This window comes from Pinus tabuliformis, chromosome Q (assembly GCF_031772625.1).
Source record: "Pinus tabuliformis cultivar Carrire ecotype Pingquan chromosome Q, CPIR1, whole genome shotgun sequence".
In the NCBI taxonomy this organism is placed as follows: Eukaryota; Viridiplantae; Streptophyta; class Pinopsida; order Pinales; family Pinaceae; genus Pinus; species Pinus tabuliformis.
The window spans coordinates 1,371,278,488-1,371,293,826 of NC_142296.1; the positions used below are offsets into that span (position 1 = coordinate 1,371,278,488).

The 15,339-nt window shown below is 39.9% G+C and overlaps 1 protein-coding gene across 1 annotated transcript in view; it reads right to left on the reverse strand.

Annotated features, from left to right (window-relative positions):
- Positions 1-8,903: 8,903 nt before the first annotated feature.
- LOC149225015 (tRNA/rRNA methyltransferase (SpoU) family protein) overlaps positions 8,904-15,339 on the reverse strand; it is a 219,762-nt gene continuing 213,326 nt past the window's right edge. The window contains exon 4 of the mRNA XM_089386416.1: positions 8,904-9,673. Coding sequence (XP_089242542.1) covers positions 9,182-9,673 — 492 coding nt within the window. The 3' untranslated portion in view covers positions 8,904-9,181. The remainder of the gene's footprint in view (positions 9,674-15,339) is intronic.

Below are 15,339 nucleotides of genomic sequence, written 5' to 3' on the forward strand. Positions count from 1 at the left end.
AGACCTCATCATTCAGCAGGTCAATAAAGCATTCTAAGCAAAGCATCCAAGGTTGAAAGCATACAGAGATGAGGTATGGAGGCTCAAGGATTCTTTTAATAATTTCAGCATTTCTTATATTCCGAGAATGAAGAACCAACGTGCCAACTCCCTTGTTGTGTCTGCTAGCACGTTTATTCCTCCTTTGCCTCTTAAATTGACGTATGAAGTTCAAGTAAAATATAGATCGTCTCTGCCTCGCAATGTCAAATACTGGAGAGTTTTTGAAGACGGTGAGGAAATTAACAGGTTTTTACAAGTCGTTGAGGAATTTTCTAAAACGCACATCGACCAAGAAAATGAAACCATGGAAGAATGCGGCCAGTCCAAGCTAAAGGACGAGATCGGTCGAGGAAGCATTGTCCAGCTGCCTAGTAATCATATACCAAAAGGATTGGTGCCTCTAGAGAAGTTGTTCGATCATAACGATGTGCCTTATAAGCCTGCCAAAACAGAAAATGAGTCTGTTGTTCGTAAACACAATATAGGGAGCCCAGCCCATCCAAAATACATCAATCTATCCACTCATTTGTCTTCTGCCCAGAATTCCGAGTATTGCACCCTCATGAAGCAATTCGCTGATATTTTTTCTTGGGAATACAGTGATCTTAAAACCTATGACACAAACATCATTCAGCATAAGATTCCACTGGAAAATAACACCACCCCTTTTAAGCAGAAATTAAGACCTATCAGCCCTCTCTTATTGCCTTTGATTGAGAAAGAGATCAAGAAGTTGTTGGATGCCAAAATCATAGTTCCCCTAAGGTATTCAAAGTGCATAGCTAACCTTGTGGTAGTAAGAAATAAAAATGGAGAAATCAAGCTTTGTGTTGACTTCATAAATCTGAACAAGTGCTCTAAAAAAGATAACTACCCCCTGCCTAAGATGGAACACTTGTTGCAAAGAGTTTCAGGGGCCAGAGTCATGTCTTTCTTAGATGGATTTTCAGGTTACAATCAGGTTGTTGTACATCCAGAAGATCAGGAAAAGACCGCCTTCACTACTCCTTGGGGCACTTTCATGTACTCCAAGATGCCTTTTGGACTGATGAATGTTGGGGCTATTTTTCAGAGAGCCGTGGACATAGCCTCTGTGGCAGAGAAGGACAAGTTTGTCCTTATTTATTTTGACGACATAACAGTCTTCTCCAACAGTCACAAAGACCATTTACAACGTTTGAAGGTCTTTCTAAAGTGCAAACAGTTTGGAATTTCGGTTAACCCAAAGAAGTCACAATTTGCTCTAGAAAAAGGCAAGCTTCTGGGACATATTGTTTCTGCTGAAGGTGTGAAGATTAATCCAGCAAGAGTTCAAGCAATTCAGACATTGTCCATCCCAAGGTCAAAAAGGGACATTCAATCCTTCCTGGTTAAGATTAACTTTGTAAGGAGGTTCATTCCAAACTTTGCAGAGCTAGTAAAGCACATCACTTCCATGATGAAGAAAGGATCAGAAATAAAATGGACAGATGCCTCAGGAAGCTTTTTTGAAGCCATCAAGCAAGCTATCATGGAAGCTCCCACTCTAATCAGCCCAGATTACACTAAGGAGTTTTGTATCTTCTCTTTTGCCTCTTATGATACACTTGCAGCAGTTTTGTTGTAGAAAAATGATGAAGGCATAGAGCACCCTGTGGCCTTTTTCAGCGAAACTCTAAGGGATGTTGAACTAATGTATGACCTTATTGAAAAAAAGCTTATGCTCTCATAAAATCTTTAAAGGCATTCAGAATTTATATTCAGCATTCCAAAGTGGCGGCATATGTACCTTCAACCCCAGTAAAAGATGTCTTAATTCAGCCAGATATTGATGGAAAGAGAGCTAAATGGATTGCAAAAGTCATAGAGTTTAACATAGAGGTGAAGCCCACTAAGCTTGTCAAAGGCCAGGGCTTGGCTAAACTTATGGCTGAAGAAAATTACAGCTTGTTAGACATAAATTGCATGGGTCTAAATTCAGATGCAGACAGAGGGAGCAGAAAAAGAGCAAAAGCAGAATCAGTCTCTGGCTGAAAATCTAGCCACCTGTGAATGGTATTCCAGCATAGTTCATTTTTTGCAAAAGCTAGAAGTCCCTCCAGGGCTTAGCTCAAGTCAAGCCCGGGCCATTAAACTCAGATCAGCCAAATTCTGCATAAATAAAAATCTGCTTTATTGGAAAGACCCATCAAGAATCCTCTTGAGATGTCTCGATAAAGAACAAGTTGTGGACGTCATACACCAGTTCCATTCTAGCATCTGTGGAGGGCATCATTAGTGGAAAACCACAACCCACAAAATCCTGAGGGATAGGTATTATTGGCATACTCTGTTCTCTGATGTGTTTTCTTTTGTGAAATCTTGTGACAAGTGTCAGAGGTTTGCAGGAAGACAGCAGCTAAAATCTCTGCCCTTGAAGCCAGTACATGTCAATGGTCCCTTCCAGCAGTAGGGCTTGTACTTTATAGGTGAGATCAACCCACATTCCAATGGCCAACACAAATGGATCTTAGTAGCCACTGATTATTTCACCAAGTGGATTGAGGCTATACCCACTAAGAATACCAATCATCAAGTTGTCATAAAATTCTTGAATGAGAATATTTTCACTAGATTTAGTTGCCCAACCAAACTAGTCACTGATAATGCAGCAGCTTTCAAGGCAAAAGAATTGGTGGACATGACTGAATCCATGGGCATTCAAGAGGTGCATTCTACCTCATATTATCCTCAAGGCAATGGCCTGGTAGAATCATCTAATAAGAGTCTAGTAAAGGTAATCAAAAAATTATTAGAGGACAACAAAAAGAGTTGGGATTCCAAGTTGAAGTTTGCGCTATGGGTTGACAGAGTTACCATCAAAAAGTCCATAGGGAATTCTCCATTTAAACTGGTTTATGGCGCTGATGTTGTTTTCCCTATCCCGCTGATTCTCCCTGTGGCTAAATTCTTGCAAGAAGAACAAGATGAAGAGAATGACATGGTAAAAAGAATGAATAACCTGGTTGAACTACAGCAGATCAGAGAGCAGCTGGTTGAGAAGTCAAAGGCTCATCAGAAGACAATCAAAGAAACCTTTGACAAAAAGGTAAAAAGGGTCAATTTTCAGTTTGGTGACTGTTTTCTCAAAAGGCATGCATTAAAGGAAGGAGGAGATGTTTTTGATGGCCCAGTCAATGGGTTGTTCTTCATACTTTATTTCAGTTAAGACTTTCAAGCCTTGGTATTTTAAATATGTTTTTTCAAGTTTTTATTTCATGCTAAATAGACTCCATGCCCAATGCAACACTAGGAGGAATATTTGATCTTGTTTTTTTTTACAGGAAAGGCATTGTTCTGTAGTTCTTGAAACCTCACAGGGAGGATTTCATCCCCAGAAGGAGCCAATGTTAGCCTTGGAAGCATTTGGCCCAAAAATGGATCCAAAACACTACTAAAGGCTTCAAAATTCACCTAAGGATCATTTTAAAATCCCAAAAGTCGCATGCCAAGAGCCCTTGGAAGGGCGGAAAATCACTATCGGGAGGAAAAAACCAAAGAAAAACAGTGAAAAACCATGAATTGCAGGTTCACAGTCAAAGCATAGCAACCGTTAGATCTAACCAATCAACGGCCTAGATCTAAGCGGCAAATCGCAATCAGCGGATCTGATCGGCACAGGCGGGCAGCGGCAATCGACGCAAGACACCGTCGATGATCGGATCGGCGGGTCGCATTGGCGGAGGTATCGCCGCAGACAGTATGGAATCAGTGATTGCAATCGGCGAATCAATGTGGACCGTCGATCGCATGCGCAGATCGACGGCCCACATCGCATCAGCGGATCACAATTAGGGAAACCAAGGGGCGGAGCCTTTACACCTTCATGTGTGCGACGCGATGATGTGGACCCGACGGTATTCTAAATAGTATTTGATAATATTTGAGGTCTGGAGTAAGCCTATTTTAATGCATTTTAATGTATTTCGTTATATAACGAAATACAAAGGGGAACTTCGCAGCGCCAATAGCAATGAAGCCCAGACTCGAAAGGGTCCGGGATGTGAAATCTATAATATTTGAAGTCCGGAGGGAGGTCTTTTTCATGTACTTCCCGTGCTTTTCAAGTATTTCAAAGAACAAAGGGACCAGGTCGTCTGCGATAGGCGACAGCGACCCAAAGGGTGGACCCAATAGATATATATGCCATGTTTAAGGACTTTTGAAGTCCGGAAGAACAAAGCATGGGCGGGATTTTTACAGGGTTGTTGTGTTTTCTGTATTAAACAGAAAACAATCATTATAAACATTTAAAAGATCACAAAGGCATGCATACCCTTTCCATTACCTAACAGAGGCCGGGAGACAAGGACAAAGGCCGGAAAGTGATCATGGGCAGCACAGCACGACACAACCAAAGCAAACCGAAACGATCATGGAGCAGACAGCGCAACACAGCCCGAAAAAGAAATATCATGGGCATCAACAGCGCAACACAACCCGAAACAGAATCGGTCATGAGGCATCAACAGCACAGCTTATCCAAAACCAACAAATGATCATGGGGCATCTCTGGCACGAGAGAGCTCCCAGACAGTGTAGCAAACTACCCTAAAGCAATTACTCAACTGTCAGAAGAAGAAACTTCCGAGCCCAGGCTTGCCTAGTCAGGGCATCAAACTGTTGAAAAGACAGAGAAGAAGATTAAGACACTCCGAGCCTTTGAGAACTCAGGAGCATTGTAAAAGGCCTATAAAAGGCTGAAAACAAAATGTAACAAGGGTTCAACTTCTGGAGACTATTGAGACTTTGCTACTCAAGCTTCTCATCTTCATTGATTAGTAATACAAGCTTCTTTTGTTGTTATATGTTCAATGTTCATTTTATCTTCTGTTCTAAGCTTGCACTTGAACAGTTTGTTCATGTTTCTTCTGTATCTAATGCCACATAACTGTCATCTTATCTCTGCGTTGATAAATTAGATTTGCAAGCTTCTTTACTGCCTGTAGCTAGCCATTCATATGTGTTATTATATATGCATCTGCCAGTACAGTCAGTGTTCTCATTTGTTGCCTATAGCTAGCCGTTCATATGTGTTTATATATATGCATCTATCGGTATGGTCAGTATTCTCCATCCATTCATTGAATCTACAAACTATTGAGCATTAGTGGTCTAAAGCCTTGTAAGTTGAGGGTGTTCATGCATGTCTTGAGTAAAAACATAGTTTAACTGGTTATCTGGCTTGATCCAAACCATCTTTCGGAGAACAATATTGAAGATTATATGTTACGAGGCATCTCCGAGTTGCAACCTAGGAGAGTTTCCTGGAGTGATAACATGCCCCACCTTAAAAAGGGGGTATCCATTGGTATACTTTATATATCATGCTCTCATTCCTTTGGGCCCCAAGGAGTCAACCAAAGAAAATCATAAAAGTAAAAATGCATACAAAGAAGGGTGAAAAGATCAAGGCCAGGGTAACTCATGTACCACGATTTCTCCCTCCTACACATCATTTACCCAAGTGTGGGCTTCCCTTTTTATTGGCTACCTTTGTACCATGGCATGTGACCCAGTTTGTTCCCCTTCATCCCCTACTATGTTTTATCATTGTATCACATTCCACCATCATTTGAAGGATGTACCATGGACATATCACCCCCTTTGGAGGCAGAAACCACCTAATAGGATGACTGGTTAACCCCCTTTGGACCTTGGAGACATTAGCACCTGCCAAAGCCCATTATGGAAGGGCATGCCATTATGAAGTACCCACTTGTTTTCCATGGTTTGTAAATTATTTTAGTTGATTGCTTTAATGACTTGATATGCTAGAAGGTACGGGGACACGTTGGATCTTATGCAGGATTGCTAATGGTCTCCATTTTGGGTTTGGTCTCCCTATACTGGGTCCTAACCCTCCAGAGGGCTACATTGACATATGTAGGGTGTGTATAGAACCATGGGCCTCCACAATAGTAGACAACATTTGATGGATCCCCAAAGATATTTAGACATTGCTCGAGATTCACCTATTGGACAAGGAAGATGCACCTGATTCACCATGCCCAGTGGGCCCCAGAGTTATATCATAAACTTGGCAGATAACCCAAGACCTGTATGATGATATGGAATCACTTACACCATCATCTAAGCCATTGCAGATGGTCTAAAGACATCTTCGATCTATTTGGAGACCCATGAGGGCACTTGTGTGCCCCCACACCAAGGAGAGCACAACATGTTTATTATTTGGAAAACAAGGGGCCAAGCCCTTGTCCACTACTTTTAGGAGTCCTATTTCACATTTTGGCACTAATGGACTTAATTGGGCCTCTTCTAAGTCCCAACGCCATGTATTATTGATCATTCGACCTCTTGAGAGGCTTATTCTTTTGATTATGAGCTAGTTTGGTGGGCTTGTCACCAAAAGTTAGTTGTTTTGCACATTATTTTATTTTAAGAGTTGTATTAGGCTTCATTAGGCAAATCGAATTCATTTGGACATGTATAAATACAAAGTGATGTGATTTCATTTTAGCATGATCACTTGGATTAGGACTTGTATCTCTTTAGAGATTTATGCTATCCTTCTTGGAGGACAAATTTTTGGAGCATGTAATGAATTTTGATGTTTGAATTATTTTCTCATGTCTTGGAGCTTCTTGAATGGAAAATTTTGGATGGTTGGATATATGTTATTCTTTCTTTCTATTTTTGTCACATACATTGTTGTTGGGATTTCGATATACTAGGGCTAATTTGTTGCATCCATTTTTGCAAAGTTGTGGAAATTTTGTTTCTAGATAGTGTTGCTTCATGTATGGGCCATGTATAATGAATGAATGTTCCTAGGGATGTTTCATTACTGAAATCCATTTTGATAAGCCATCCATTTTGCAAAGCGAAGTATAAAGTCTTTGAAGCTACTTTTGTTGTTGCCCTAATGCTAATTGAAGTTGTCTTTGAGGCCTCCTTGACCTAGAAAATCTCCCCAAAGGATTAGACATTGGTCCACCATATGGTGATCACCTTAAACCTTATTTCCTCTCCTCCCTCTTCTTTTCTAGGCCTAGCCCATTAGATCTCCTAGGGAATCATTTATCTCACAAACCACCCACTCAAAAATATGATCTCTTAGCATCCTTTACGTCAATGTGTCTCCTAAGTGCCCTCCAATTTTGAAGAAATTTCGACGGTGGGATTTTGAGATATCTCAAGCCCTGGCCTCAAGATTGAATCTTGCCCTTGGTTTCCTTAGGCTAGAAGCCTCATTGGGACCCTCATATTGCCTTGCATTAAAAATTCTTTCTTTGGTCCCTTTCTCCCTCCAGGATAGGTCAAGCATATCATTGGTTGCTAAACCCTACCCCCTTGACCTAACCCTGGGTCCACTTGGTCCCATGTGGTCCCATACACCATTAAGGATAATCCTTCAAAGATCACTTGGAATCCAAGTCTTCACAAGAATTTTAGGGCTTAGGAACCTCCATTATAAGATACATACCTTGAACCTAAACCTTGAAATTCTCCTTAAGCCCTTCCTTGAGAGCCTTTCAACCTTGCACTCCAAAGCAAGCAAGCCACATATTTGAGCCTCTCTTGTGAATAGGCTTCCAGGATCACCCCTCACCTTATCATTGGTCCATCTATTTCGTGATCCTTATCATAACGGGTCTCCTCCCATCGGTGAAAGTCCATAAAGAGTAGGGAGCCTTAGTTGAGGTGACAATGGGCTATTGCTCTAGTGTTTCCCTTAATCTAGTAGCCCTTCAAGGATCCCCTTTTAGGGCCCCGCTAGTTTGAGCGGTAACATGTCCATAGTGATGGTTTCAACCACATGGTTTTGGTGGCTCATGGTACTAGAGCCCAAGGATTACATGTGATGAAGCCTTTAAAAAGCTTAGGGATTCGCCATTGTAATGTGCTTGGGTTAAGTGGAGGGCTCACTTGGTCAAGCCAAGATGTTGGCTGGCTTGGCTGCTTTTAAGTCAAGTAATTGTTGTGTTTAAGCCATACAATAATAATAGATCTATTAGCTGGTTTTTCCTGATTTGGATTTTCCAAGTTAATATCTGTGTTTATGTGTTATTGTTGCTATAATTATTTTCTCTCACATTGTTTTTATTTCTAACATATTGAGAATATGGCTTACAAATTGGTGTTGCTTCCTGATTCACATGTACACATGAACTTCCATGTTTCTTATTTAAAGAAGGAAATCAATAACAAAATTCTAGTTTCAGAGTGCTTTTCTACAGCTTAATGAAGAAAAAATCATACAATACATCCCAAGTGTTGTCCCAAGATAAAAGGAAGAGAATCAAAAGCAATCTCCCCATAAATGATAGGTCAACTTTTTGGTAGAGCCGAATTGCCAACCAAAAATAAGCCAAAGTTATAATATCTAAGAGATTTTAATTTATAAGTTTAGCATTGCACTTGTGTATTGGTGAGAACTTTGCAAGTCCAATCTACTTTCTTTGTTTCTGTGATATAGTATCATTTGTCCTAGAGCTTAGAAGCCATGTTTCGGCTTGTGTTTTGGACAACTTTAAAAAGGGAGATCTTGGCAAATCCCTTTGTTTGGAACACATTTCTTTTTTAGGGGCTCAAATATGCTATTTGCATAAAAAGTTTCCATGACTTTTCATTTTCCTTTCCTTTTCCAAACATTTTGTTGTCATAATAAAAAGCCACTTGCGTTCATCTGTGAAGAATTTTACAGTTTGTAAACAATTACCTTTGCAGACTAATTTTCAAATGACTAATATGTAATGCCTACATAAACTTGAAACATGCAAGGGAAAATTGACATGGAGGTGTAGTTTTATTAGATTCTTCAAAATTGTGATGTATACAAAGGTACATGAAGACAACCCTGCAAAAAATTCAAACAGAACTACTGCTCTATCCTATTTAAAGACTGTGATTTGGAAGTCCTTTAGATCTCACAGATAAAACCAATCATTTGAAACAATATAACTAAACATTGTGAGAAACATTTTAATGTGACTCAAATTTGACTGTAGCTTTTCTTATTAAAAAAATCTAGAAATTTACTTCCATGGAAGTCTTATATAAATTATCTTTATGCTTTCTTAATGTGACAACTAGGTACAAAGCTCAGTAAGAAGAGAAACCTCCGACTTGCAACAGGGCCCATGCATCATGGTTGTCATCTTAGTAAAAACAAGAAGATGCCTCCTGCAACTGAAACATTGAGCGACTCAAATCCTCCTGGCATAGGTATTGCAACAAGATTACATGACTTTCTTGCTTGTTCAGACAAGCCTTTTCCCTCACTGCCCAGCACAAGACATAAAGGTTTATCTGTCACCGCAGATGCAAATTCATGGGACAGTAGAATTGAATTATGTCCATTGCAGACTGTGCTACCCTTGATTACTGAATCACTATGAGAGAACTCTAGAATATTTGCATTCTCATCTTTCCCAAAAGTTGCATATTTTCTTGCCATTGTCTCTTCATTCGTTTTACTGCTGTCTTGTTGAGCTGCATACATATTTATTTGATATTGATCCCTAATAATCTCTAGATGACTCCAAAGCCCTGTAATAATAGGAAGTTGAAAGCATGCTCCTTGTGATGCACGAAGGGCTTTCTCATTAAATGGATCGCAGCAACCAGGCAATAAGAAGATACCATCCTACATATATAGCTATTATTGAGTATTGAAGGTTTTACAAGAAACATTATTTTCAATTAGGAAAAGAAAAAATAAATGCAAATGAAAAGGTTGAGACTTACTAAAGAAATAAATATAACTAGACAAGGGATCTAGAGGATGTACAATTAGTTCTAAACAGACACAAATAGTAAAAATGTAGACATGAAAGAAACATTTTTCAACATAAGAGTATGGGTATAGAAAACTTAAGGTAAAGATGAAATATTTAAAAACATTTGAATAAGAAAAGTTTCAGCAATAACACATGTAAGGGAGAAATTAAGAACCTGACAGTATGTTAGATGAAATAGAATATTTAAAAGGCAAAGGATTTCAAAAAGATGCAGCAGTACACCATCAAATATTTGGTTACTAAGTTGCAACGAAGCAAAATATCATGGTTTCACATTTTGCACAAGCAAATGCCATTATTTGTTATCAATGTTACTCATTAATGGTCTATATTTTTACTCAATTACTAGACAACATTGTTGCTTTGTCATTCAAGAGAGAATGATAGACTGTAAATTAAAATATAAAGCTGAAATGCTTTACTGCCAAAAATTAAGTTTAGGATTAAGAACACACTCCTGATTCTACAATCAAACTGTAAGACTGAAACAAGATGTCATTTTTCTTGCCTAGAAAGTGCACGTAGTATTGAAGTCCAATTAGCCTGACAATTAATTATTGTGAACAATATCTCATCAAATTTCCAACTGTCATTTGTAGTTGCAATTATGATTCCATACATTTACCAAGCACATACTAGCAATTTCTATCAGAATTGGCATTGGATATTTTGAAGGGATATGGTAGGTGTTACCCCCCCACAGGGTAACTACATTAGAAGCACCCCCACAAGGGTGTTATGTTGTTGATTTCATGAGCTTTCTTTATCAGACTCTCCAAACTCAAGACAGTTCTCTCAATTTACCCTTTAGGCATATGATTGTGCTAGCTTAGCTATGGTATATCAGATGCTCCACCCTCACCTCTCAGATTGACAGATGCACTTATGGATGATACAATTTTGTTTCAGCATGCTCTATTTGATATTTCATTCATTGGCTGTCTTACTTGGATGTGATGCTATAAACGTTGGGTTATGCCATGTAAGTGGTAAATGTTAAATGAGATCCAGTAACCCTTCAGAACATTATAAGTTCCATTATTTGCCTTGTCGTACCATGGGGGGCATGATTCTCCTTTAGAAGCATTGTCATTTCTCGAGTCAGTTTGTACTATTGGGAAACTGGTCAAGGTAGTGTCTTCCACATCCCAACCATACTTAACACTTTCCATTTTCCCTTTCACTCCATCCCATCCATAAAAAAGCTATCTTCTTTCATGTTTGACTAGTCAAAGAATCAACATGGTCTAAATGAAGAAAAGCCCAAGTCATTAAAGCCAAAAAGGCCAAGAGGTGGAGAAACAATGAAGTTAAAAGCCAAAATGTACAGCTTGAGTAAATGCCACCTCGCTATGAGGCCAGTACCCCTAGTACCATGCTTGTCTATGAATATTTAAATAAAAAGGGACTTGTTCAATGAAATTAACACTTAAAGTAAATGGCAAAAGGGGTAGTAAGAAACAATGCCAAGGAAAGGCAACTCAATGCTAAGCTCCCTCTTCAAAGGCTTCTATGCATAAAATTCCTAGCTCTTGGAAACTAGATGAACAAAATTATAAGACCTATACATCACTACATGATTTTGAGAGCCATTACATGAAGCTTTCCCCTTCTCCTCTCATAATTTTTCATCACATTACCTACCTTCTACTTAGGGACTTGGGAAATTGTTAAAATTGGCAACTAGGGCCGAACTCCATGTGGGTCATCTTATTTACAGCAGCTGATATTTTTCTTGGATTCCTCTCTTCGAGAGGTGTAGGATTGATCTAAAGATCATACGATTCCGACATGTATTTATGGAAATATGAATTTATTTGTATTATTTGACAATTTGTCAAGGTCGGCCAGCAAGCAAATTACCCCAGCTCAACCTCAACGTTGCATTATAAATAGAAGAGTCTTCAAGTCATTTGAGACACACTCACATCTCTTGTGATCTCTCTCCACTCGTTTGGGTTTGGTGGAAAGAGAGGTCTAGAGAGAAAGCCCTAGCCGCAGTCCTAAAGGAAGGAGATCTAGCCGCATTTCTGGAGAAGAGGCCATGCCCTAGCTGCAGTCCTAAAGGTGCCCCAGCCGCAGGTCAAGAGGATCCTTAATCCGCACTTAAAGGGAAGCCCTAATCCGCTGTCAAGAGAGCCCTAAAACGCAGCTAAAGGAGACCCTCATTCGTAGCTAAAGGAGACCCTAAGCCGCAGTAAACGGCAGCACTAGCCGCAGTCAAAAGAGGCTTAGACGCGGTCAAGAGAAGCCAGACACGCAGCAAAAAATAGTCTGTAATCCGCAGCAAGGGGCATTAGGGTCACTAATCCGCAGCTAGAAAAGGAGAGTCCCTAGCTGCAACCAGAGGAACCTTAGTTGCAGTCAAAGGAAACCCCAGCTTAAGAGAATCATGGTCAGATTGCTGTAGGTGACAGCACAGTGATAGAGACTGTTCCAGGTATGAGTTAAAGACTGCCTGCAAGGAATGAGAGCCACAGTCATAAGGTGAGGCTGTGTGTTGAAGAAGTCTGCCCTCAGACTTAGATCAGATCTACGTAGGGCTAGTTTCATATGCAGATTGGGTGCTAATATATATACTGATGCGTTGATGATGTCTGTGTAACTGTTTTGAGGACATTTACTACAGTGTTGCTATGTGCTAGGCCACAGGCCATAGCACCATAGAAAGGGCTACTTAGGACTGCTCTTAGGACTGTTTGAAGATTATGAAGGAAGTTTAGGACTACTTCAAGTGCCCTTATGATGGCACGTCATCACGGTTGCCACCTGGACCACTTAGAGATGCCCCCCTTTCCCAATTGGATGCTTAGTCACATGTATGCATGATTATTTGCCTCCTTGGATCACACATGGGAGGTTGTTGACGTGTTTGAGGACTCCTAGGAGGTGGTTACAAAGGGTCACAAGTTGTTACAGCAGTTACAGACGACATGGCAGTTGACCATCTTATTTTATTTGAGAAGCATCCTGATTGAGGAGCCACAAATATCAGCCTACATTGGATGCTTACCTTGGACGATGCACATGCATGGGACGTTATCATGCATGAGGAGGTTGTTACCTCTTTAGATGTGCACTTCCTTGTTTTTAGGAGTTAATTAGAGGATTTCCCTAGTCCTCAGGCCCATGCTGACTAATTCTTCACTCATTCCAAGGACAATGGCCAATATTTGTGAGGGTGCACTTCTCCTCGCCCTTTTCAACCACACGTGTGACCCCTTTTGTTGCACATGTGACCATTTTTAGTAGGGTTCTCTTCTATTGGAGGATTTTGAGAGTGGTTTGTGCCCACTTATTGTGGTTTGCTCATGGTTTTAAACTGGGCTAATAGTTTTTGCTCATGGTTTTAAGCTAACGCAATATATTTACATCTTGTATTTAGGCTCCTTATCTATGTAAGGAGGTTGTCTCACTCCTTTTCATTTGTCAAAGATTATTGAGAAAACTTGCCTACAATTACTTGTGCATCTATATTTTTCCTAAGTGTTGTTTAGATATTTTCCAAGAGTTAAATTAGGATATTTTTTCAAGTTTGCTAGACGACAGACCTACCACAAGGCCAAGGAAAAGCACCTTGTTCCACTTGGAAGGGAAATCAAGGTATAGTGTTTTTGCCTTACTCCCTTTGATCACTGATCTTTGGTTCCTTTGCATTGAGGTAAAACATCCCAGGGCTCTTCCCTCTTGCTTTGGCCAAACTTTGAGATCATCTTGCTAGTATACAGTGTTACCCCTCAAGGGGTAACTACATTAGATGCACCCCCACAAGGGTGTATGATGTTGATTTTACTAAGCTTTCTTGCTCAAGCTCTCTTGATATAGATAGTTTTTCTCATTTTCTCCTTCAGGCAGATGATTGTGCTAGGCTAGTTGTGGTATATCAAATGCTCCATCCCACCTCTCATATTTACAAAAGTACATGTGGATGATACGATTGGTTACTTTATATCCTATCTTGATATCCCATGCATTGGTTGTTTTATTTGCATGTGGTGCTATAACTTGTCATGCCATGGAGGACATGGTTTTCTTTTAGAAGTGTTTTCTTTTCTTAGGTCAACTTGTCCGACTGGGAAACTAGTCAAGATAGTGTTTACACATCCCCATCCATACTTAACACCATCGAATGTGTTACTACCCAAAATGTAATAATTGGTGAAAGCCCTAATCCTTAAGGTACAATCCGAGGGGAAACCTCTAAGAAGGTCACCTTTGTCACTTTAGCAACCTATCCTCTACACTAGATCATCTCTCCTTTGGATCAATGGGGTATCCCTAATAGGATTACTAATACCAAGCAATGAGGCACAAGGTGAAGTTCCAAGGAGCCTCCTCTCTTTTGGCTCAAGTTTTAGAGACTCGTGATCCAAAAACATTTGCAGAAGCTTCAAGCCATCCAGATTGGGAAACAATAATGAATGAAGAATATCGTTCCTTGATGGTGAACGATACTTGGAACTAGTACCCTTTCCAAAAGGAAGAAAACTTGTCAGACATAAATGGGTGTATAAAACTAAGTATGCATCATATGGAAGTATTGAAAAACACAAGGCTCATTGTTTCTAAAGGATTCTCCCAAGTTGAAGGAATTGACTACAATGAAACCTTTGCCCCTGTTGCCAAAATCAATTCCATACGCTTTGCTCTAGCCCACTGTTTAGAGTGACTGCGACCTTGTTTGCCAGTTTAAGAAATATCTTTATGGTCTTAACCTAGCTCCTCAAGCTTGCTATGCAAAAATGGATAACTTTCTTCTTGACACCATCTTCTCTAGATGTCATTTTGATCCCAATGTCTACACCAAGAAAGTAGGAGCCATCTCATAATCCTTGTTCTTTATGTTGATGACCTTATCCTTACTAGTAGTGACCCTAGACTTTTAACCCGTGTGAAATGAAGCCTTAGGAAGAATTTTGATATGACGGACTTAGGTTATTTGCATTATTTTGTGGGCCTCCAAGTATTGCAAACCAAGGAAGGAATATCTATTTCCCAATCTAGGTATGCATGTCACTTTTTTCGTCAATTTCACATGGAAGATTGTAAACCATCCCCTTTTGCCTTTCATTTTGGAGTGAAACTTGTTGCCACCCACACTACACCTAAAGTTGATGCCACTTTGTATCGTTAGTTATTTGGTAGCGTCTTATATTTGACCCCTACCCGCCTAATATTTCCTTTGTTGTTGCTCTTGTTGTCCAATATATGCAAACACCTAATGAAAGTCATTGAAAAGCAGCAAAAAGGATACTTCAGTATATTCGAGGTACAGTTCAGTTTGGGATACATTACATTTCAAGGGGGGCTCCTTTGTTGGTTGTGTTATCACTCAGGGAAAACCCTGGCTGCAAGGAAAAACCCTAAGGTAACCTCAGAACCTCTTTTAGGTTGAAGCTGGCCCTTCAACCCAGAGAGAAATCTCTCCGTAAAAACTCAACTACCCTATGGTCATTGTAGTAGAAGGTTTTGTGCAATTGAGTTCAGGTGGCTAGATTTAGGTCGAGAGATA